The sequence below is a fragment of the Cavia porcellus genome, unplaced genomic scaffold, assembly GCF_034190915.1.
Source record: "Cavia porcellus strain 051 isolate PalLab524CR breed Dunkin Hartley unplaced genomic scaffold, mCavPor4.1 scaffold_16, whole genome shotgun sequence".
Taxonomy (NCBI): domain Eukaryota; kingdom Metazoa; phylum Chordata; class Mammalia; order Rodentia; family Caviidae; genus Cavia; species Cavia porcellus.
In genome coordinates, this window is record NW_026947499.1 from 50,794,846 (window position 1) to 50,820,738 (window position 25,893).

Here is a 25,893-nt window from a genome sequence, read left to right on the forward strand (position 1 = left end):
TTCAAGACAGAGATCAAATTGCAGCCTAAGCAGAGGCCACTGAACTCAACAAATTAGGAGCTACCAAGAATTGTAGCAATCAATATAAAAATGCAAGTCAGAGACATGATAAAGGGCAAGCAGGAGACGGAGGGGGGCAGAATATGGGACCACTCAAGATAAAATGGGCAGAAGAAAGGAGAAAAACTGGCATCATAAACTGAAAGAAAAGCAGAACTAAGAGAACTTTGTTTTTATGACAAGGAGACTAGTTATGTTTGCAAGAAAGATAGGGAAGGACAGATCTTTAGGTAGATGGGAGTAAATCGGAAAAACTGAAACTAAACTGCTATCTGGTAAGCCCACATCTCCATGTGACATATTAAAATTCCCTGCAATCACCATCCTACCAATGCTTGTGTTATAGAAGAAACAGGTTTTGGCTTAATTCTAATATATTACAAACAGATACTTGCACAAAATATGATAAGAATGTTGTGACAACATCTAACACTGAAAGTTTCTCAGATGCTTCTCTGGTATCTGTAATGATCTCACTGTACATTGCTGAAAAGCTCTCATATCTGTAGACCACACTCTGAACATCCCAACTCCTCCTCTTCTATATTTATACTGTTATTTTGGGCCTTCCAAGGAAGGGAACTAGCTCAGCAGATAATGATTCTATTTGCAGATGGTCTGCCACAAAGGTCTTTGATGTTTAAGACAAATCACTCACCTTGTTATTTACAATCTTTAGATTTTGCCTTTTATAGAAAATTAAGTTTAATCCTTTGTCAACAGACAATACTTAACAGTGCCTGAAATTAATATCAGATCCCCGTAAGGCCTTCTGTGTCAAAATATACTCTTTTAATCATAACTTCCAGGCACCCCACTCACCACACATTAGAGACTGCCCCCGGTTGCCATCTCTTAAAGTAAACATCTGAAGCAATTAAAGCAGTAGTGCTATCACTATCAGAGCTTTGGGCACTGTTCCTAATACCTCAGGCAGCACAACAATGGCTCACACTCTTGTGGCACTGCTTATCGACATTGAACATACAGACAATTATACCCCAAAGTTACTGTCATACAGCCTTCTGTTAGCTAAGTCCTTCCTCCTCCTCTCCTATAGTTGTAGTATTATTTTGGGTTCAATATTTAACTTTCCAAGTACTGTTCATGTATCCAGTACATGTTTATAAACATTTCCCATGTGTTCTAGAATACTAGAATTATTTAGTTACAAAGACAATTACTGCTCTCATAGAGCTTATACTGTCTTAACTCCCTCCTTTAACCTCTGGTGTTCTCAGTCACAGGGTCTCGTTTCTGTTTTATAACCACGGAATCTCCTTCCTACCCCATGATCTTTGCTTCCACCTAAATGAATGAACCCTCTGGAAACTATCTTGTTAGCATCAGCTTATTCTAGGCCACTGAGATGTTTGTGAACACCAGTGCTGTTACTTCTAACCTTTGTGGAATTATTCTTTAGTATTTCAAAAGTCATGTATTTATCTCTTAAGAGATAAACAGAAACACAGTGCCACATACACAGTCTACTTTCTCAGTAGTCACTTTCAAAGCCAGCTACTTTATAATTATGCCCAAAGCTGAGAAAACATGTCTCATAAAAAAATACTATTAAAGGAAACAGCTATGATGAATAGTTTGGAAGTGAGAAGATTCAGTCAGAATATGAAAACTATTTTCACATAATTGAAGAAAAGAAGAAAATGATGAGTTTTAAGTATGAACAAACTTGAGAGACCAGGACACATTTCAGGTTAGTTGTAAACAGGACATATTTCAGATTAACTTCAGTCACCATCAGAGTTATCCAAAGAAAAAGTGGTACAGGCAAGCTCCTCAAAACAGAAGATACCTGTAAGTGGAACTATCCATCTGAAACTAAGTAGACAGATGTAACATTACAAAATAAGTTTCAAAGTACCCTCTGATCCTGAAATTATGCCATTCCCTATGTACAGAAGTGAAGTCTAAAAACTAATGGTCAAAATTATTATACTAAACATCAATACAAGATTAGATAAACTGCAAGAGCTCTGTCAGTGCTTCTCAAGGCACATTAAAAACACACAGGCCTAAAACTCACACACACAGACTTATCTACCCCTCTATCTGTCCATCCATTCACTTGAATATTTACTGAATCCTTAATATCTGCAAAGTACTGTGTGCTATGTGCTCCAAAGCACTACTATCCTATAGAGCTTTACATCTGCACTGTTCAGTATCAAAGCTATGCATGTCTATTAAGCACTTGAAACAGGGCTTATTTAACTAAGGAAGAGAATTTCTGATTTTTTGTTGCTTTAATTAAATTTAAATGGGTCCTCACACCTAATTCCTCAGTACTTAGGTAATAAGTTGAAAAACATTTGTTTTTGTCATTTAAAAAAATAATTTAAAACTCATAGAAATCATTAATTATCAAAAAGAAAAAAATTACAAAGATTCATTCCTAGAGCATTCCAATCTAACAAAAATCTAAATCACTTTCTGTAAAAGTCCTACAAGGAATAGCACTAACATGCAAACACAAAATCCTGGGGAGTTTTCTGGGGCAGATTTTATTTCTCCATTGTCATCTTGCCATGCCCTTGTCTACTACTGTCAGCATCCAATGGCTGCTGCCCAATCTCTTACTCGTTCCTCTTTGGTGTACAGTTGGAAACACTGAGATAAAGTGCAGGTCTGAGGCTGATGATGACGCTCCTTCTGTAGACGGACACTTTCTGAGTCAGGGATGTACTCATCTTCAGTATTTATAAACAAGCTACAATTAGAGGACAAAGCACTATCAGTCTCTTACAGAAGAGACAAAAAAACATAATTATAGCTTTACAAAGTACTTAAGAATTCATAACAAAAAAAATCAAAACTGGTCATCCAATCCCTCTAAATATTACAAAATGTTCTAGAAAAGATCTCCATCTGCAAAATTATCTCAAGAACTAAATTGAGGTTAATTTTTCAAGGATTATCTGTGAACACTGCTGACTAAAACATATCTGTCCATTGTACCTAAGAGCATACATTTGATATAGCTTACTAGCATTGTCAGGTCAGTAATAAAAATCAAAGTAACTGCACCTATATAGTAGTAAGTATACAGCTTCTGTCTCAGCAGCAGATAAATGTTCTAAGACTTTCAGATAAAGAAGACTATAGGAAAGGAAAAATAGCCTGCTTAAAAAGGATTAATAACAAACTTAGCTAAAGAGATGAAAGATTTATATTCCAGTTACTAAAATAACTAAAACAATGTCTGAATAGATATTAAGTTTAAAAAAATACTTACAAATCTTTTGTCTCCTTGTCCCATTCTACTACTAATTTCACATGAGCAGTACCACCTGGCCCACAAGATTTTAATGCTCTATAGAATAGGAAAACCACATATTACCATCTAAAAGCTGGTGTTACTTAACTGTGATTATGTTCTTACCTAGAACCCTGTGATTACTGAAAAATCTTGCTCACAACTCCCCAAAAGAAAACATTTTTAGTGAGATCATCATGTAATGGATTTAGTAACTCATTTACTTAGAGGGCTGAAAATTTTTTAAATTAAAATGCCCAATAGAGAATAAAGAGGCCAAAAAAAATTGGTATCACATTGTAAGTGCCCTCAATCACTCTCAGATGTTCTTTATCGCCTTTCTGATTTTTGCCCAATTTCTTACCCACACAGAGACTGAACAGACATTTCCTGGAAGGGTCTGCTCTCCCACTTCTCCACCTGCTCCACACTCCACACTCCACACTGGTGCCCATGCCAACTTACACTGTGCCTGCCTCCTCCCTCCTTCATGAAAGCAACACTCTCCACCCCCACGCACTGGCCACTGCTGCTTCTGAGAAAATGTTTTAGCACTCACAGCTAACATCACTCATTTAATCTTTCTTATGTTGTACAATACTTTCGATTTAGTTTAATCTATTCTCATCTTTAAAATCAAACCAGGGGCTATCAAACAGAACTATGCTGTACAGTTTATGTAAATTCTAAAATCCAGAGACTATAATACCTGTTGAAACATATAATAAAAGCATGAATTTCCAATTTATTTATCAATTTATATATTAACATATATAATTTCACTAACACAATACATCATCATAGATATAATCAAAATATGTAGAAAGCATGAGGTAGTAGCAAAGAAAAGTAATTAATCCTATGGGAAGAAAAGAAATACTATCAAATACTTCAAAGAAATACAGACCCAGAAACCCATATATACAAAGGCACATATAAAGGAATATGTATTTTCAAACAATACTTTGACACTAAAGGAAGTTTAGGATAATGGGGAAAGAAAAAGCAAAGTCTGATAAAAAAAAAAAAAGTAATCAGACTTCAAACTGAAAAATTTCCCATACTGCAGGAACCCTTCTCCACTGATGGTGGGAGTGTAGACTGGTGGAATTACTGGGGAAATCAGTGTGCAGATTCCTCAAAAACTAGAATTAAAGGTTCTATTCAACCCAGCTATTCCCTCTCTTGGTTTCTTCCTAAAAGAAAAGCACCATGATATTTGAATACTCATGTTTATAGCGGCACAGTTTGTAATAAACCAATCTTGGAAACAGCACAAATGCCTATCAACTGGTGAATAGACTGAGATGTGTTTTTTATGCAATGGAGTACTACTCTGCTATAAAGAAGGATATGCTTGAAACATTTCTAGGCAATGGATGCACCTTGCAACCATAGTATTAAAGTGAAATAAATTGGACACACAAGTATGAATACTCCATTGATTCTCTGCTGTGAGAAACTGAAAGTATAAATATGGACCAAAATGTATAACAGACAGTGAAATAGGAAGAAAATGTTTAAATGGGAAGGGACAGTAAGAGAAGAGGGAGGGGAAAGGGAAAACTAAAACAAAGAGAAAAGAAGTAAAAAATGGAAACAAAGGTTTTGTAAATAAAGAAGGAAAGAAGGGCTGAAGGGAGGGTGGGAGGATAGAGAAAAAGAATCAACTCATATCATGTACAGGTACAAATTCCCTATGATAACTGTGATCATTATGTACACCTAACATGTACTAATACAAACCATTTTCTTTGAAGAAAAAAAATTCTTGTACTGTAGCACCTGGGCTTTATCTTTTAGGCCATGAGTTGCCATTTTAGGGTTTCAGGGAAGACCAAGTGAGCTACTCTGGAAATCTCTTGATAAACAAAAGTGTAATTTATCTGTAGTCCCAGGTCATACTTAATTTGCTTCCTTGAGTGCTCCACAGTTTTTCTGATTGAAAAAAAAGTTCACAGGGGGCCCAGATTTAGCTCAGTGAAATAAGCACCTGCCTGGCAAGCATGAAGTCATGAGTCTGATGCCTGGCACCAAAAAAAAAGAGTTCATAAACTTCATACTTAAATATGAATAAAAACTAAATTTTTAATTTTTAAATAAACTTGAAACACCTAACACACTTATACAGGAATTATATAGTGCATCAATTTAGATGACACATGACCATATGTGAAATTCCAAAAGGTGATTTTTTTTCTTACCTTTCTACTGTTGGGTGGCATAAGGGCTGCTCCTCCTGTGGCAGCAAGTACGTTATTCCCACAACACTGACCACACGCAAACTGAAGGGACACACCTGCATCAGATATCCAGTGGAAATTGGACTGAATTTCTCTTCAAGTACATGTTTTACGGTGGCGTTATTGCAAACCGTTCTGTAAAATGCTTCTCTACAATATTGTTAGGTTGCTGAGCCATCCTAATATATTTTAAATATGATTTACCCAAATACAAGTTATATATCAAATGTTATAGAAGACAAATAATACCCTGCCTGCGCCGCACATTGACTTAAACAGTCTTACACAGTTATCTTAGCACAGTAATAATATTTTAAATGTATAAATAAAGGTTCTAGTACAATCTCTCCAAGATAAACACATACTAAACTTTTATAAATATTGTAAAAGACACAGCAGTTTAAGGAAAATCCTAGAGCAACCAACTAGTTCCTTTTATAAAATGAGGGATACGTTCTCAGTTTGAAAATCCATAAAACGAATTCAAATTTCATTGTAATAACTGTTTCCTCACTGAGTATGTATGCTGAGACAACAAAATATTTACACACCTGAATGCAAACAGTAGGCCTCAAGAAATACTTCATCTTTTCCAAGATTTCCTTCTGTAAAACGTCCCATGCTACTGTCTTCTCCAAGTGCAAGACAAAAGGCAGTCCAAATCTACCACACATAAATACTATAATCACCTTAAAAGTACAGCAATCCCTTATGTAATCACAATATAATTGATTTGAGGATAAAATCAAACAGGAAAGTCAACAGTAACTCCACAAAGAGGTGATGAAAAAGTCAAAAGAACAACTTAAGATTTTTAACTAAAACTGAATGCTTATATACCAAAATGACGTCAAGGAAAATAATGCTAGGCTATACGGTAGCAAAGAGAAAGTATTAACAGTGACAGTGAGAAACAGATGTAGGAGTGGCCAGGATCCTGGGACACAGTGTGTCAGGCAGTGTGTCCTACAAGGAGTGAAGTAACACAAGAAAAGTTAGGTCTGGAAGGGCTAATGGGCAAGCAGTCATAACCCAGTAGTCAGACAATAAGGGAGGTAACAGCAAGCAAGTGATACTGCCAGTGAGCTGCAACCTCAGAGCAGAAGCTGCCTGGCCTTGGCCAGGTCCCTGTGGGCAAAGGAATCAGAAGCAGTACTTGGATTCTCAGGCTTAGCTGCATACTGCAAGTACCAAAGCAGCATCAAAAAAGTGGTGCCCAACTCTAGTCTCAGGTGAGACTTTTTTCTAACAAAATCACCTGGAATGTGGCTCAAGGATTTCTTTTTTTCAGGTGCTCCAGGTGGTTCTAATATGCAACTGAAGTTGAGAACCACTGGTCTACCCTCAACTCTCATATATGTCCTCATCCTATGGTGGCAAACATATGGCAGGTGTCCCACAGCAGGCTACTTGCATCATTAAAAGCTTTAAAGGGTTCATCATCATAGCCCTAGTCATTCAAACCTAAACACATCTAAATGTGTCCCTGTCTTACACATCCAGATCTTTTTTCACTAAGCCTGGAATACCCCTCCCAACCATCTTTTAGGCACCCACATGAAGGCCCAATGAAGTATCTTTCTCCAGGAAGCACCCTGTTCGTGTGCTCCCTGTATGGACTACAGCACTAATTACACTTTACTGTATCTGCCTATCTACACTGTTGTCTCCACCAACAGACTGCATTATCTGACAGGCAATAACTGTGATTTACTTATCCTAGCAGCAAGAACAGACAATGCCTAAAAAAAATAGTTGACGGTGAATGAATGAGTGAGTGAATGAATGAATGACAATTTATCTAACTAACAAGTGAACTCTGGCTCACGACCAGGCTGAAGCAAAGTGCTAATACTGCCAAAAATCCTTCCTAAGAGCCATCTAGCCATTTGCTTATAGCACTACTTAATAGTGAGCCGAGCCATCTAAAAACTACTGATATGAAATGAGGCCTATGTAACCTATGTTTTTCATACAACACTATCCTCACTCTTTTTTTATTAGTATATGCTTGCAGTATGTAATAATCACAGTCATCATGGGTACATGGTATGTGTAACACATCCTGATTCTTTTTATTTCTCCCTCACTTCTCCTTTCCCTCCATCTCTAGATTCTCTTCCCATCTCCACTGCTACTATCTTTTGTTTTGCTCTTTGCATTATTTAAACTTAGGGTTTCTCATATAAGAGAAGCCATGCAATATATAAGCTTATGAAGACACGGTCATCACTCTTTAAGAGACACAGAGAGGATTCCATAGCTATTGCATATAAATTGGATGAGCTACCTTTCTTCTTTGCCTTAAACATGCCTCTTTCTTTCTAACCTTAATGACTGCATTCAATGTTCCGTCTACACAGGATCCTCTCCAGGATGCTCGCATAGCTCTCTTTCTTCCCGCTATGTCTGGCTACAGCCTCCTCAGGACACCTTCTCAAGTTCCCTTTCTAAACAGACCTGCTAGCCTCTCTTCATTCCCATGTATGCCTTCATTCTAGCTTGTGCTGATGTTTTCAATATGGTGACTTGTCTCAAGTTAAATATGTTGGCTTAGGTATGCTTACAACTAGAATGCAAGCTCCTGGACGATACACGATCTGTTTCATTCATTGTTGTATTCCCCAGGGTTTAGAACAATGCCTCACACACTACAAAACTAACATTTTTGCTAACAAATATCATAAATATATGGATCAAGACATTTTCAATTTATGCAAGGAATCTATTTCAAAGCAAAATTTTTAAAGATTCAGATGAAGAATACCCTGAAAAGTATTTTTAAAATAAGAGTCCTTTATCCCTGAAACACTTCTAATTACTACTCAGGTAACAATACTGCTGTAATAAAATTGCTTTAAAAAGACATTCTAAATCTCCCCTAGTTTCCTACAGAAGGCAGCAGATGAATATAAAGGAAATTTCTGCCTCCAAAATTTAGGAAGGCATCTGACCTTGAAAGTCTATTTATTGGAAAATAAGGTGGCTTTCTTCACCTCTTCCCCTGCTGCCCAGTGCAGGCTCTGTTACACACCAACAGAACAATCTTGTCACTTGCGGCTCTGGTGGCAGGCTGATCCACTTTCCCTTGCTTTGCTGTTGTTTGTGCAGCAGAAGACAATCTATGGTGATCCAAGCCAAATTTCAAGTGGTTTAGATTGTTGTTTAAGTGAATTCCTGAAATAAAACAGCTTGTTTTATCTCTTCAAAATTTTCATTCATTCTTGACAAATGAATTGACTCTAAAGATTAAAACTAAGAAATTGTCTTTATATAATTTAAACTGCAATTTGAAACAGGAAAAAATACTCTACTGGAAGATTACTTACTTGTCTAGCCATAAAAGTAATTTTTATCATCCATTACGTCCTTTAAATTGGCCTTTTAAAAAAACTGAAAATCAAGAGCTAGGGATTTAGCTCAGTGGCATAAGCACCTGCCTGGCAGGTACAAGGTTGTAAGTTCAACCCATGGTGCTAAAAAAAAAAAAAAAAAACTGAAAATCAAAACTTTACACTCTTAAATGTCAGATAGTTTTAGATGTCCCACCAATAAATCTCAAAAGATATTCAATAACCAGCAATGAAATACATTTCTAAACAATGAAGACAAGGCCAGTTAGAATAGTCTACAATGTTCCAATTGTTTTCTTGTTCCTGATTAGTATTTTAAAAAAAAAAAAAAAAAAGACAAAACTGTACTTACTAGATCCAGAGACATTATGAGAATGCCAACTTTAATAAAACCAATGAAGCTGGATTAATCCACATTAGAGGGAACAAAAATATGTTTGGCAGGCACAGTGGTCTTCATACTACCCTAAAGCAGAGTTCTCAATAAGAGATACCCAGCAAATCAGCATCTAGCACAAGGCTCTACACTTAGTCAACAAATACCTGATTGAATATCTATTCATTTCTTTAATCCTTTGGAAGTTTATTGCTTAATAACGTGACATCTCAAATGGAGAACAGAAGAAAGGCCCTACCATCACTGTCATAAATAATAACACCACCACAATGAAAATAAAAGAAAAATGGATTATAGGAAAGTATTCAGGGCTGAGCATGATGCATGCCTGTAATCTCAGCACTTGGGAGACTGAAGCAGGAAGATTACTGTGAATTCAAGGCCAATCTGAGCTACATAAGTGAGTTCAAGACCAGCCTGCACTACATAGTATACACTGCCTCAAAACTAGCCAAACAATATAGTATTCATAGCACAATTCTGTCAGTAATCTAAAAATCCAGCAATACAAGACTTGCCATTAAGATATATCACAATTATAGCAATTTGAAGTATACAGTTAAAACCAAAATAAATTTCAGATAGTTTTTAAAAAAAAAACACAGAGATACTAAAATTAAAAAAAAACTGAGTATCAAGCCACTAGAGAAAAGAATATCTTTAAACTTAAAATACTCTAAAGAAATCACAAAATGAACAAGAATAGACTTTACTTCATAACCATTTTAAAGTTCGTAAGAGAATATAAAGATAACTGAAAACTAAACCGGAAATAATGACATTTGCTAGGTTATTAGCAGAGGTAAGAGTAGGAAGACCTGTTCTACAAGTGATCAGGGTTCCTAAAATGTTATTTGATTGCACAGAAATCAAACTCTGTGCTCAGACTATAAACCAGTCTACCACCAGCTGTATGACCCTCATTTGCAAAGTGAGAAAGCAGTAACCTCCTATATGCTAAATAAAATATTCCTAGGGTCTTTAGATCAGAGGCTAATAACATTAGTAGTGTATCTTTCCAATAAAGTCCTTCTCTGGCTAGAAGGATAACCTCTGGATTTCTGAAATTTATTTAAATAGAAACTCAATGTTAGCCCTAAACAACCAGGAGTGAGGAAGGGAATACTAGGAAATTTTCAGTTGAACAATTATTAGCTGGGCTCTTGCTGTATAAGAACTGCCGGGTATAGAAAAATAAAATAAAAATGATTACAAGTGCAAAGAAGTCCAGTGCAGTAGAAAAAGCAAAGGAAAAAAAGGTCGTTTCAACACAGTCATGAGAATGTGAGGTCAGCAGAAGTTACGACTGGACAATGGAAGAGCAGAAGTTAGCAGACCTAGGAGTTGAGTGGGAGCTAGGGGAGAGAAGAAAGACTCTCTGGACAAAGTAATGACTGGATATGGATGGATGGACATGGTTGGAGACAGACACACACACACACACACACACACACACAGAGACATGTCATAATACAATGAAGTTAGAAAATAATTTAAACAAACAAAGGTATATGAATGCAAGTGAAGTGATTGGAAGATAAAAAATAAAAGCTACTGGGCCAAAGGAAAATCAAAACCAAATCAAATTAGACCTTCTAGAAAATAATAATGTAAATATAAGTAGATCAGACAAAACTCAATCCTAAACTGACAGTGGAGAAAGCTGACCAACTTACTACACAAAACCACTAAAAAGTTCAAAAAATAAGAGTTTCAGAGGCCCCTGAAAATAGAAGCTAAAAAGAAAAACTAAAATAAAGGACTTTCAACAGGGGTACCAAGACCAATCAATGAGAAAAGAAAAGTTGTTTATGCAAATGGTGCCTGGATAACTGACTACACACACGCAAAGGAACACAGTTGGGCCCCCACCTCACACTAAAATTAAACAAAAATTAATTCAAAATGTATCAACAACCTAAAAATAATGGTAAAAACTATAAAACTCTTAGAAGAAAATACAAGAGTAAATATAACCTGGGATTTGGCCATTGATCCTTAAATAAGACAGCACAATCTTGAGCAATGAAAGAAAAAATTGGCAAACTAGATTTCATTAAAATTAAGAACTTTTGTGTAAACAACAACAGAATGGAATAAAATATTTGCAAATCATTTATCTAGGAGCCAGTATTTGTACACAGGTTTATAAAGAATTCCTATAACTAAATGAAAATTCAATGAAATTTAAAGTAGGAAAAAAAGGTGAATAGAAATTCTCTAAACAGGATATACAAATAGCCAACAAGCACATGAAAAGATATTCAACATCACCTAGCATTCCCCAGAAAAAAAGACCTAATTGATCTAAAGATGGGTTCCAGGTATCTGTTTCACTTGTTTTTTAAGCTTCTCAGATGATTCTGGTATGCAATGTAGGTTAAGAAAAGAGACTCAAAGTCATTACTAATTACTGGCCAAACTACAAGTTAACAATATTGAGACAATTAAAGGAATCTCAAATTCAATCAGTAATTTCCTAGGGTCTGAGTTCTGTCAGGTCTGTCTCAAAGATCTTGCCCCTTTCTATCCCATTCTTGATTTCATCTCCTGTTGACACTGTTTTCTATTAGAAATATGTTTTCTCTGTTTCAAGTCTGGACAAACAAGATAGAAACTTTGTAACACAACAGGTCTGATAATAACTACAATGAGTCAACACTTACTCCTCACTGCTCTTCATATCTTACTGCTCTGGGCAGAAAAGCCAAACTATTAAATAAGAAATATAGAGTAGGGAAGGTTTTTTAAATATTCTTGATTTCAAAGTCATTGTCTTTTATATTATATATATATATATCCTTTGAACATAATATTGGTCCATAAATTATTTTTTATATGAAAGGATACTATATCTGTAACATACAACTTCCTCCTTCTAGGCAGAAACTATCTCATTTATCTTTGTATTTTTAGTACCATATCCAGTCTAAATCTCTTTTTTTCTTAGAATTTTTTTCTTAGAATTTCTAACTAAAGTTTTACAAAGCCTGTTAGCAATAGTTTTTTCCTTTAAAAAATTATTTTGGAGATTTAACTCTTTCACTGGTTTTCTATCTTAAACTTATTTATTACTACTTTTAATTTCTCATGAATAGCTAAATATGAGGAACACAAACCCCTGTAATAATGAGATAAATACAGAAAGAAAGAAAAAAAAAGGAATATAAGAATAGTGATTTATGAGAGAGACCAAGATGGTGGAGCAGTAAGCAGCAGAGAAAATAGCCTCTCTGAGGATCACCATCCAGACACTGGTATATATCACCGTGACGAAGGAAGAAGGAAGGAGGTGGGTCCCCTGGACCCAAGAACAATCTGAAGTGAGAAGTGAAGCCCACAGCGACAGGAAAGAGAGAAGTTCTAAAGAAGAAGGAAGTAGCTGCAGTGCTTTCTCCCTGCGACAGGACTCAGAGTACAAGAAGAGCAGTTCAAACTTGTAGACACAACGTGACAATGACTGCTGATGACCCCGGGACAGCAGAGGAGACCAGCAGACCTGAGGGACTGCACTGACCGGCCATAAATGCTGAGAACTTAGTCCTCACACAGAAGAGAGTGATTAGCCAGGAGCCATCTTAGAGACAGGCTTGCTGAACTCAGAATCCAGAACTGCTGCCGGCTCCCAACTTGGCTCAGTTCTGCACAAATTACTTGGACTGCAACAAGCCCAGTGAGTGTGGCCTCGGGGCAGGCTGGCTACAATTCTCCACTGACCTACAGAAATCGGGACTCTGGCTCCACAGTTCTACTAGTGAAACCAGAGAGAACTGTGGAAGTGGCCTTTTTTCTTTCTTTTCCTCTCTTTCTCCTTCACTGTTTGATCTTGTTTTTTTAAGTGTAAATGTGGTTCCTAGCCCCTTTGTGGATGTGGTTCTGTTCTGTTCTTCCTTTTATCTCTTCCACCTCTCTTTCCCTTCAGTCTTCTACAGGAATTTCCCAAAATTGGTGTGATCACCCTTTGCCTTCCAACTTTATTTTTAATCTCTTCCTCTTCTTTATTTTCTTCTGAATCCACCACATATAATTTTCTGATTTGTTTTAGGTTTTTTTACATAGCCACAAATCTAGTTCATACAAAAGTGACGAGTTAAGAATTAGCTCTGTTTCGGGGCTGGGGATTTAGCTCAGCAGCATAAGCGCCTGCCTTGCAAGCAGGCAGTCGTGAGTTCGATCCCCGGTACCAATAAAAAGGAAAAAGACAAAAAAAAAAGAGTTAGCTCTGTTTCTCATTCTCTAGGATGTGTTTGATGTTATCGGTACCACTACAGCCAAAATTGATATAGTTGTTCTAAACAGCTGTTAGTCACAGTATTCCATGACTAAGGGTCACAGAAAATACTGTGGCACAATGCCAAAGAACCAGGGACTGGACCCAAACAAGCCACAACTTCTCATCACCCATAAACTGAAAATGTAACATCTTCCAACAGATGCAAACCCAAAAACCAGCTACCACCTGGAAGATACCTCAGAGAAGCAGTCATTATCTGGAGATCCTAAATACTAGCAATAAAACAACCCATCATATGCAATTTACAAGCGTCACCCCAGGAATTAAACTAAAAAATATATTAAAAATGAAAAGATACTTAAACAAAATGCAGCCCCAGACATCAAGGTCACCAAAGGCAAATCAGGGGTCAAGGAAGTGGGAAAACTTGAAAGTCTCCCACCTGCTCTTCCTGAAGTGGTAACAACAGAGCAATTGAATGAGGCTCTGGAAAAAATGAAAATCAGAAATAATCTCTCAGATAAAGACCTTGCTTAGAGATGCAAGAGCAGATACAGACAAAAAAATAGACGAACTTAAGAAAATTATGGAAGCTCAGCATGTGAAAGAAATGGAATCCACAAAGTAGATTCACGCAGATCCCCCCAAAAATTAACAATTCCATTCAAAGATCTTGCCCCTTTCTATCCCATTCTGCTTTGAATACAAAGTATTCAAAGCAGATTAGGCCAATGAGAGAAACTAAAGACAGGAAATCTGGAAAAGAAACAGATCTTTTTTTTTTTTTAAGGAAAAAGAGAGAAAAAGCAGAACAAAACAAAACAGTGTAAAAAAAAACCTGTGGTATTTCTATACAATGGAGTACTACTCAGCTATAAAGAAGGATCACATTGAGGTATTTATCAATAAATGGGCGCAGCTTGAAAGAAACAGTTCTTAAAAATATCAAGGGGCCATGAGAAACCAATCCAGCAGCTGCTAGAGGAGACAAAGAATAACTTAAAATAGAATGCAATCAATGAAAAAGGAGATAGCACAAATGATATTTTAAAAAATGTTCACAAATGTCATGGCAGAAAACTTTCCTGGTAGAGAAAAAGAATTTGGCATACAAATACATGAGGCATACAGAACTCCAATTAGCAATGATCCAAAAAACAAAACAACAAAAAACCCTACAGCCAGGCATATCATACTCAAGATTCCAGAAATTCAACACAAGAAGAGAATCTTAAAAGCTGTTAGAGAAAAGGGTCAAATTACCTATAAAGGAAAGCCCATAAGAATTAGAGTTGACTTCTCAGCACAAACTCTCAAATCAAGGAAAGCTTGGAGTGAAGTACTCCAAGTTCTAAAGGAAAACAACTTTCCACCCAGATTAATGTACCCACAAGACTATCTTTCAAAACTGATGGAGAAATAAGATACTTCCAATGACAAAGAACATCTGAAGAAATTTATAACCACTAAACCAGCACTCCAAAATGTTCTGAAGGACACTCTAAAAAGAGATAAGAAGGACTACAGCTCCATGAAACGCAACAGAAGGAATCTACCAGGCAAGCAAAACAATGAGCAGGGGGAAGGGGAGGAGCCAACAACAGGAAAATAACATGACAAGGATAAGTTAATACATATAGTTATAATCATCAATGTTAATGGTCTCAATTCACCAATCAAAAGACATAGATGGACAGAATGGATTGAGAAGCAACAACCAACAATATGCTGCTTATAAGAAACATACTTAATACAAAAAGTAATTCATAGAACAAGAATCAAAGGATGGAAAACAATACTCCATGCACCAGGAATCCAGAAAAAAAAACATGGTAGCTATTCTAATTGTAGACACAGTGAATTTTAAGCCAAGACTGATGAAGAGAGATAAAGAAGGTCGCTACACCCTAGTAAAGGGAACAATCAAAGAGGAAGCAATAACAATTTTAACTATATATGCAACAAATACCAATTCATACAACTATATAAAACAAATACTAGTGGATATGAAATATCAAGTAAGTCCTACTATGACTGTAATGGGAGATCTCAACACCTCACAAAAAGATAGATCAAATAAGCAAAAAATTAAGAATGAAATATTAGAACTAAATCAAACTTTTGAACAAATGGACTTAGTAGAGTATAGAGTCTATAGAATATTCCACCCCACGACATCAGAATACACATTCTTTTCTACTGCACATGGAATGTTCTCCAAAATAGACCACATACTAGCCCATAGAACATGCTTAAGTAAATGCAAAGGAATTCAAATTATCCTATGCATACTATCAGACACAGTGCAATGAAACTGGAAATCCATGATAAAAGAAACCACAGAACTTCAACACATAGAAATTATTTTTTTATTTAAAGAAAGAAAAAACAAAACAGGAAAAGAATAGAAATAATACTTAATTTCAAAGAAAAGATAAACAGTAAGAAGTCATTAGTTGATAATTACATATTGTCCTCTTACAAATAGTTGTTCAAGTTAAAGTGAAGCATACAAAGTGGACACTCAAACAAGACTGCAAACAGTTCAACTATCCACCAAAAACTTAGTAATGTGGTTATCAATCCTATACACTTAAACATACATACAGTTATCCATACCTTCATGTATGTTAAGATTAAACAAAACAAAGCAGGCTAAAATCACTCTGAACAAAGAATAATAGTATTGCTGGATTTCACATCATGACACTATGAGATCAGCACTGGGTACTGTAGTGTCTCTTTTTCTTCAAGGTAGTTGTTCATTTCATTATGCGTTAGAAGATCAGTTCTCATAAACTGTTCATAGGTTCTATACATGCATGAGTCTCTACATGTATTTCTATCCTTTCTATATTAGAGGGAGAAACAAAACAAAGCAAGACAAAAGAAAACATATTCCTATAAAAACATGAAATGAAAGTCATATAAAACCACAGTACAAGGTGTTCTACAATGGTTACTGTGTTGTCTCTTGTTACCTTCAATAGAATTGTCTTATCATCAGGCATAGTATAATTGAATATAGCAGCACATAACAATATTAATAAAAAAACAAAACATTGTAGCTAGTGTAAAACTTCAAAAACAGGTAATAATCAAACCAGAATGGGTATCCTAGTGAATCTTGTCATCTTCAGTGTTGTTGCCTATACTCTCAGACTTGATACTATCAATTGTAACAGTTTTGAATAAAATCTGTGGATACCAAACAACAATCTAACAAATCAGATTCAACCAAGATCAGTCATGGTAAAACAGTGTAAGTTATACAGGGCTTCAGATCCTGCTATTTTTGGAAAAACTGTCTGTCCCCTCAAATCTAGTGCAAGTAGACAAACTGAGACAGAATATAATCTATCTAAACACAGCGGTGTAGTAATGTGGGTTTTAAATCCTGATACACTATTAAGAATATCCTCTGCCTTTTTTTAGACTATTCCTCCCCTTTCACTCCCACAGGGTGCACTGGGCATTTTTGGGTCCCACCAACTCCCTCAATTTTTAGATTGGGGGGTCAACCTGCTACTTACCTAAGTGGTTCTGAACCTTCTCACTCCTAGACTTGATCTCAAGTTGTATTCCTTTACTACAAAACCTGTCTTTCCAACTTGCCCCCCTATTACTCTCTGGTTCCCTGTCACATAGAGCATTGTTTTCTCATATTTGATTTTCAGTCAGTAAACCCTTTTTCAGGTTAATTGTGTTTCCTAAATAGAGAATCTCGGTGGCCCTACCTCCTGATCTACTGTCTGAAACAAACAGAAATTAAATAGCACCCTGCTTTACAACCAATAGGTCACAGGTGAAATTAAGAAGAAATCAGACAATTTCTACAATTGAATGATAACAACAATACAATATACTAGGAACTTATGGGACACAATGAAAGCAGTCTTAAGAGGAAAATTTATAGCAGTAAATGCCCATATCAGGAAAACAAAGCAAGCACATATAAACAACTTAATGATGAACCTGAAACTTCTAGAAAAAGAAGAGGAGGCTAAGCCAAAAGCTCATATAAGGGAGGAAATTATAAAGATCAGAGCAGAAATTAACACACTGAAGACTAAAAACATAATACAAGTTGGACGTGGTAGCACACTCCTGTAATCCCAGCACTCAGGATGCTGGGCAGGAAGATTGTTGCAAGTTCAACATCAGCGTGGGCTACAAAGTGAGCCCAAGGCCAATCTGAACTGCATACCGAGAACTTGTCTTAAAAAAAAAAAAAATAGAATCTATGAAATATAGACTTGATTCTTTGAAAGATTAAATAGAATTGACAAACCCTTAGCCAACCTTATCAAAAAAAAAAGAGACTCAAATACATGCAATTAGGAATGAAAAGGGTAAAATCACAACAGACCCTGCAGAAATTCGGAAGATCATCTATAGCTACTGTGAAAATTTGTATTCTAGTAAGATGGAAGATACAGAAGAAATGGACAGATTCCTAGATACATTTGAATTACAAAAGGTGAATCAAGAAGATATAAAATTCTAAATAACTCAATATCAATCAACAAAATCAAAGATGTAATTAAACACCTATCAACAAAGAAAAGCCCAGACCTTGACAGATTCAAGGCTAAATTCTACAAGAAATTTAGAGAAGATCTAACACCACTGCTTCTTAAACTCTTTAATGAAATTAAAAGGGAAACAATACTCCCAAATTCATTCCTGGAAGCAAGTATTACCCTGTTATCCAAACTGGAAAAGGACAAACTAAGAAAGAGAATTATAGGCCAATTTCCTGAATGAACACTGATGTAAAAATCCTTAGTAAGATACTGGCAAACAGAATACAGCAAATCATCAAGAAGATTATATACCATGAACAAGTGTGATTCATCCCAAAGATGAAGGGATGATTCAACATACATAAATAAATAAATATATCATATTAACAGAGCCAAAGACAAAAATCATAATTATCTCAATATATGAAAAAAGCTTTCAACAAAACCCAGCACCCATTCATGATTTTAAAAAAACTGGAATAAATGGTCTTCATCTCAATCTGAGAAATGCCATCTATGACAAACGAATGGTTGACATCATCCTAAACTGAAAACTATCTCTCTAAAATCAGGAACAAGATAAGGGTGTCCACTGCCTCCTTCTTATTCAACACAGTCCTGAAAACTTTGATTGGAGCAATTAGACAAGAGAAAGAAATAAAAGCAGTAAAGATAGGAAAGGAAGAAGATAAACTATTATTTGCAGATGACATGATATTCTACATAGAAGACCCCAAAAACTCCACTAAAAAACTGGTAGATTTAACAAGCAAATTCAATAGCACAGCTGGATATCAAGTCAATGCTCAAAAATCAATAGCCTTCCTGTACACAAACAACACATTCATTGAGAGAGAAATCAGGGAAACAACAACTTTCACAATAGCATCTAAAAAAATGAAATAACTAGAAATCAACCCAACAAAGGATGTAAAAGACCTCTACACTGAAAACTGCAATAGTCTGAAAAAAAGATTGAAGAAGATATTAGAAAACGAGAGATATCCCATGCTCTTGGGTAGGAAGAACCAACTTAGTGAAAATGACCATACTTCGAAAACTATTATACAGATTCAATGCAATCCCAATCAAAATTCCAATAGCATATCTCACACAATTAGAGAAAACAAACCTAAAATTCATCTGGAACCACAAGAAACTTAGAATAGCAAAGATAGTCTTGGGCAAAAAAGGCAAGGCAGGGGGCATCACAATCCCTGATTGAAAGTATACTATAAAGGAACTTTGATAAAAACAGGATGATACTGGTAAAAAATAATAATAATAACAACAGACCTGAAGATCAGTGAAACAGAAACAACTCCAGACACACTAAGCCACCTTATCTTTGACAAAAATGCCAAACATATTCACTGGAAGAAAGACAGCCTCTTTAATAAATGGTGCTAGAAAAACTGGTTCTGCGCATTGCCAAAAATTAAAGTTGGACCCTTACCCTTATCTTTCACCATGCACTGAACTAAATTCAGAATGGATCAAAGATCTAAATATTAAAACAAAAAATAAATCTACTGGAAGATAAAACAGGTAAAATTCTTGAAGACATAGGTGTAGGCAAATACTTTATGAACAAAATCCCAACTGCATAGCTAAAAACAAAGACTCATTGACTGAGGAACAGATAAAAGGATGTGGTATTTTCATGCTATAAAGAATGACAAACTTGCGACTTTTATAAGTAAATGGATGCAACTTGAGGCCATACTCATAATGAAATAGATCAGATATGCATGTGTAAACATCGTATTTTCTCAGTAGTGTGAGAAACTGAAAGAAATGTGTGTGTGTGTGTGTGTGTGTGTGTTTAAGATGGTTATACTGGGTCTGGGGATTTAGCTCAGTGGCATAAGCGCCTGCCTGGCAAGTGCAAGGTTGTGAGTTCAATCCCCGGTACCACAAAAAAAAAAAAAAAAAAAAAAAAAGCCAGTTATACTACTGATTTCTCTGAGGTCACTGAAGAGAAATGTTTGCACTGGTACTGTTGGGATAACTGAATGCAGATTGTCTTGGGATCTGGGTAACTGATTTAGTGATGGTAATGGCAATGTACGTATGTACCATTGTTGTCCCCTAATTGTTGTGTTTTGAAATTTTGTTTTATTTTTTTTCCTCTTTGAAATAAAATGGATTTGAGAAAAAAACAATAGTAATTTTTAAGTGTGATAGTAGTACAAAAAGATCAACTTTGCTTTGTATAAATTCAGTACAGGTATTTTTAGAAGGTATTAAAATAGTGTTCAAGAGCAAAATATAGCGAACAGAAAAGAGATATTAAAACACACACCCAGAGACAAAAATAGCTTAAAGAAAACCTGCATGAGTAGGGAGAGAAAAAGTTGGTGAAGTAAGGCCTCTATGAAATATCACAAACATCATTACAAAATAGGCAGTTGAGGGGTTATTCAATAAAGGTAAATCAGATTTGGAGTTCAGATAGACCATCATTAGGAAGAGAAATAGAGGTTTTACTGAAAACAAGAAAAACTTGTTTCAGACAAAAGGCAATGAAAATCCAGACACTAGTATGTGCATTTTACCACAATTAAAATAGACTTATACCACCATATAGTATCTAAAAGGGTAGACAGTTGCCAAACCTATACACTCCAGTGCTATTATGGAAACAGGTGTTTATTTACCTCTTTGACTGAGAATTCCTTCAGGCCTAAATATTTCTGGAGTCTCAAAGGCAAAAATGCAGTCACTTTCATGGACTGTTTCCAGGTCATCTGTATCACAAAATGAACGATGGAATCCATCATAGTACATTTCTGTTAACACAATCTAAAAAAATGAGGGAAATGTTAACAGTTGTTTAAGTGGGAATTCAATATGAAATGATCTTCCAAATCTACTTTGAACTTCTCTGAACTATCAGAATGTGGCAGTACATTTGCCTCTAGTAAGAGAATCTTTTTTGTTTTTTGGGTTTGTTTTTGTTGTTGTTGTTGTTGTTGTTGTTGTTGTTGTTTTTTTGAGATAGGGTCACACTATATAGCAGGGTCGGTCTTCAACTCACTTATGTAGCCCAGGCTGGCCTCAAACTCACAGCAATCCTCCTGCCTCAGTCTCCTGAGTGCTGGCATTACAGGCACACACCACCACACTTAGCTAATGAGAAAATTTTAGAAGCACAACATCCTCTGTAACTGTCTATCATCACAACATGACTTTTGACTCCTATGGCACTAAATCCAAATTTCCTTTAAGTTTTGTTCCAGAAGAGAAGTAGGAGATTATAAATTCTAGCCTCTTGTTTCACAAGGGAAGACAGGTAGAGAGACCCACCAGAGGTCCCACAACTGTTTAGTCTCTACTATATCTCAAAGACTTTTCTTTCATCACTAAATTTCCCTCTTTTTAGGTTAAAAATGTCAAATAACCACAAATATTTGTATTGGAAAAAAATGAAATATATTCCAAAATCCAATAACAGCAACTAGTTAAATACAATATAGCCCTACTAGAATTGTAAAGCTATTAAAAAGAATAAGCTACATACATTTGCACTAACAAAGAACTAAGTAACTTTAAAAAAAAGAGGCAAATAAAATTCATTGATAAATCTATTTTTATAAAATAATGTATATATAATAAAACATCTGAATGAATACTGTACAACATAGCAAGTATTAAAGTCAGCAAGCCTTAATACTAAGATATTTAATATTTAATTCTTTCACTTTCTAAATTATATTTGTGAAATGGTCAAGTATTTTGACAATGAAACAATCATCAAAAGATGCAGAGAAAAATAATGGAGACATTTAGTACCTTCATTATATGCGTGGCATTGTCTAGTGAAACAGCCCTAGACTGAAGTCTGAGGAGGTTCCAGTCCCAGCCTGCCACCAACCAGCCCTGTGACTTTGAAGAAGTTGCATGGTTTCTTTGGACCTTCTTCAAATAGGATGGGAGGGCTCTCCTGGCCCCTCAGATGCTTCCTACCAGCACTAACATTCTACAAGCTGCTATGAGGTAAAAGGTTAGTGGTTCCAGGAGAAATGTTTCTGGCACATTCCCTTATAATGAATTTAATGGCCACGCTGTTTTTCTGCTGGCAAACATGCAAATATAATTCACTCTCACCAGCAAGTTGAGGTCAAAAGCAAACTTAAAATTATTTCCCCAATTTAAACCACATGTAAAAACAGCCAGACAGCACTGAGGCTTTAAAGATGAAACCAGATTTGTCTTAGACCCCACCAAAGTCTTCCTCCCTCTCTGGCTTTCCCCTTACCTCGAAGGGGGAGAAAAAAAATCAATGAACTCTTGAGAGTAAGAAGAGTTCATCAACGTGCCAGTTTTTGGCCCATGAAAATATGAGAGATTTACTACATTGGGGCAACATGGCTAGTTATACTTCTTACTGTGGTAATTCCCAAATGAGGGTATATGAATCCAAAGGATAAGAGCTTTCATTATTCAAATAATTACACAGTAGCTTCCAGAAGCTATGTAATTTAGTCACTAAATTAGTCTTTCCTTAGTAAATCCTAAAGAATGTTTTTCCTAATAAAAACATAGTAATAGTGAACTAAGTAGAAACTGTACTGAAAAACAATGTATTAAGTCACAAACAGGCCAAAAGTATTTTTGATCAATTTAAACAAAATTACTTACCAAAGAAGTACCCTAAAAAAACCAAGAACACAACTTTTGCTCATCTAGACAAGGAAGAGTCTGATTCAGCTTTAATGAGAAAATGAAACAGAGCTGAGGGTGCGTAGCTCAGTGGGACATCCTTGCCCAGAATGCATGAGGCCCAGAATAGTGGGGGTAGGGAAGACCACACATTGAGCACCTATTATGTACAGAATACAGAGTACTGGCACGATGTCTATTCTTATAACCATAATGGGAAGCAGTGTTTTAGCGTCACTGCTTGAGCTTTCTAAGCCTTTCTACCAAATACCACAGAAACGCAATATTCTTTGTATGGCCCACCTAGCCAACTACAAGAATGACTGAAGAAAGATTAAGTTGTTATGCTTTGTAAATAAAGCTACAAGAGGGTCTTGGTAAAGTTCTGCTTTTCTTTCATAGGGATGGGAAAGGAAATTTTAAATATATATTTTATATATATACAACACATGCATGTATACATATGTACATGTATGTTAATATAAAAATTAAATTAAACATGATTAATTTTTCCATACATTTTATTCCTTTGGGTCTTGACTTCTTTTCCCTCAACACTAGATTACAACTGACCTCAACTTTTATCTAGTTATTATCTGGCAAAGAATTGTAAAAATTCCAGAGCAACAGAAATGCTTTTGTGGCACATATATACTCAGTCTTAGCAGGGTTACTACCTGATCAGTGGGGATCTTTGTTTCCATAGACACTGCTTCCCGAAGTCTGGCGACAGTTCCAGACAGAGGCACAGCCACACCAATCCTCATGCAGTGAGAACATTTCCCTTGATACACTACAGTGACATAGAGAGGCCTGTACAGATCAAAGTCAGATCTTCTTATTAGTCACTTATTGTAACTAAAATATAAAAGAAGTAAAACCAACCTGATAGGAAACCGGCATAAAAACTGAAACTATCCCACAACCTTTACCAAGAAGCCAGATGTAAAAAGCTCATTAGAACCTAACTAAAACTATACAATATAATGAAGACATCTTTAGACAGAAACAAAAATGGTTCTGTCCTTTGTATTTCTTTAAAATGGCCTAACTCTTGAAAGTTTTGAGAAACAGTTGAAAATAAAGCAACTAATTAAAAATACAATGCAAGGTCTCCAGAAAGTCTCAACAACCCTTGCTCCTCCCGACAGCCCATGGATAGCCAGGTGAGCCCAACTACTGCACAGGCCTCTTGTTTCATGTGCCTGCTTATCCTCCTGCAAACTCAACAGACATTTCTTTAAGGGTTTAACAAAGCCTGGACTCAAGCTTTCATTAAAATTATCACTTGTCAAAATACATAAGACCTTATAAGAGCTTGCAAAGGAAAAAGTACATTATGAGAATGTACTTCTCACTAAATTTTACAACATCTGTTCTTACCTTGTGTGGGGTAGAGGAATAGGCAAAGAAATGCAGAGGAAAGGGTCAAAAGTGTTGCTCTGTTTCTGACAGTGAGGACATGTCAAAGAAGATCTTTTAAAACAAAAAGGTAAAACACAGTCAGACCACCTAGAACTATGCCAAGCAGACAAAATAAGAGAGAATATTCAATCTGCTCATACCGGTACTGGGCTTGAAAAAGTTCTTGTACAAAAGTGCTACCCACAGGAAAAGATGGTCCCTCCGGCATCATATCAGTCTCTGATGGAGGCTTAAAAAAAAAAAAGGTAGAGTTCACAAACTAGCAGTACAATGCCAATTCTTAACTAACGAGTTAACTAACGAGCCTAACGAGTCACAGTATCCTTGACTTCACGCTAGATGCTCTGGTAATAGGCGCTTGCTAAAGGAACCAGAACACAGCAGACAGCATTTTGGGTCATGTGGACTCATCTCCTCAGACAGACTCTGCTACTAACCATGTTTATCCACCTCCACCCCATTCAGGGACCAAGCAGTTCTCCTCCCCAAAAATGCTCCAATCTTGTTCCAATTCTCAAAGCCCTTCTTCCAGTCTCCCCAGGAAACAAATCCAACCACTTTAAAAATACTAATTCTTCCTATGCCTAAATTCTCCAGCTGTGCGGATATTCACTCTGGTGTTTAATTATGCTCTACTTCACATTTTAATTAACCTTTTTGTGTCCCTTCAATTAATAGTTATGAGGGTCATCTATCAGACGCAAAAGCACTGTGTAGAACATTAGGATACAAAGATACATAAGGCACTGTGTCTGACCATCAGAAGTCCCAGTCATATATATTTGGTCATATGACAGAACAATGTTCAGGCACTAAAGGACTTGAATTAGAATAACAACTCATTAAAATTAGAAATTTAAAACTTAAAGCAGAGCAGAATTACCAAAATTTTAAAAGCTGTAGAGTGCAGTAACTTAATTTTTCCATATAAATTACTTTACTCATTATATTAGGTCAATTATAAAAACTGAGTGTGAATTATGTTTCTCAGGAAGATCATTCTAAAGGCTCAGTTCCTATGCTTAAATCCAGTGCTAACTGTAGAGATAGCCACATATTTCCTTTCTGATTGGGTATTAATTCTAGTGACCTATAAAATATGCACCTTACTAGAACAGAAAGCAATTGTTTCCCCTCATACTAGACTATGCGATCCAAGGGGGCAACATCTCTCATACTTTACCTTACTAATGCAGTAGTTAACGTAAACTATCCCTTCAAGTATTCATTTTGAGTTTATACTTACCAAGAATTTAATGAGTTTTGTTCTATTAACTAAAAGCAACAAGTCCTCAGCAGAAGTTTCGAAGAAGATGCTCTACTCTTTTCTTACTCGTTTACTGATGCTCACTCCCTGACTAGTCCAGGGGAACGCATGTCCTCACCTTCAGAGGAGGCTGGCCACTCTGCTTTACAGCATGATTAAGATCTTCATGAACTCGGTCCAAAAGCCACAGCAGAAATTCCTGGGCATCATGCTGGGAATTTCCCCGATACTGCAGTGCGTTCTTTGACACAATACTCTGCGCAAGTAAATAAATCAGCACAAACAGTTGTGAGTTCCTGGCCTTAAAGAGAAACTATTTATCATAATCCCAAAAGAAGAACACAAGATCTCAAGAGAGAGAACTTCATTGAAGGCAAGCAATATAAAAGCAAATACTCAATATAAAAACTTCACCCTAGAAACATGTACTAAAAACCTTAAAATGCCCT

At 36.0% G+C, this 25,893-nt stretch overlaps 1 protein-coding gene across 1 annotated transcript in view; it reads right to left on the bottom strand.

The window, feature by feature from the left end:
• Window positions 1-25,893, bottom strand: part of Usp31 (ubiquitin specific peptidase 31) — a 101,878-nt gene that overhangs the window by 40,053 nt on the left and 35,932 nt on the right. Inside the window, exons 2-11 of the mRNA XM_063226657.1 lie at window positions 25,563-25,700; window positions 24,318-24,406; window positions 24,136-24,228; window positions 23,430-23,565; window positions 20,748-20,892; window positions 8,574-8,754; window positions 6,129-6,240; window positions 5,539-5,633; window positions 3,314-3,391; window positions 2,659-2,788 (exon numbers count right to left, since the gene is read on the bottom strand). Coding sequence (XP_063082727.1) covers window positions 2,659-2,788; window positions 3,314-3,391; window positions 5,539-5,633; window positions 6,129-6,240; window positions 8,574-8,754; window positions 20,748-20,892; window positions 23,430-23,565; window positions 24,136-24,228; window positions 24,318-24,406; window positions 25,563-25,700 — 1,197 coding nt within the window. The remainder of the gene's footprint in view (window positions 1-2,658; window positions 2,789-3,313; window positions 3,392-5,538; window positions 5,634-6,128; window positions 6,241-8,573; window positions 8,755-20,747; window positions 20,893-23,429; window positions 23,566-24,135; window positions 24,229-24,317; window positions 24,407-25,562; window positions 25,701-25,893) is intronic.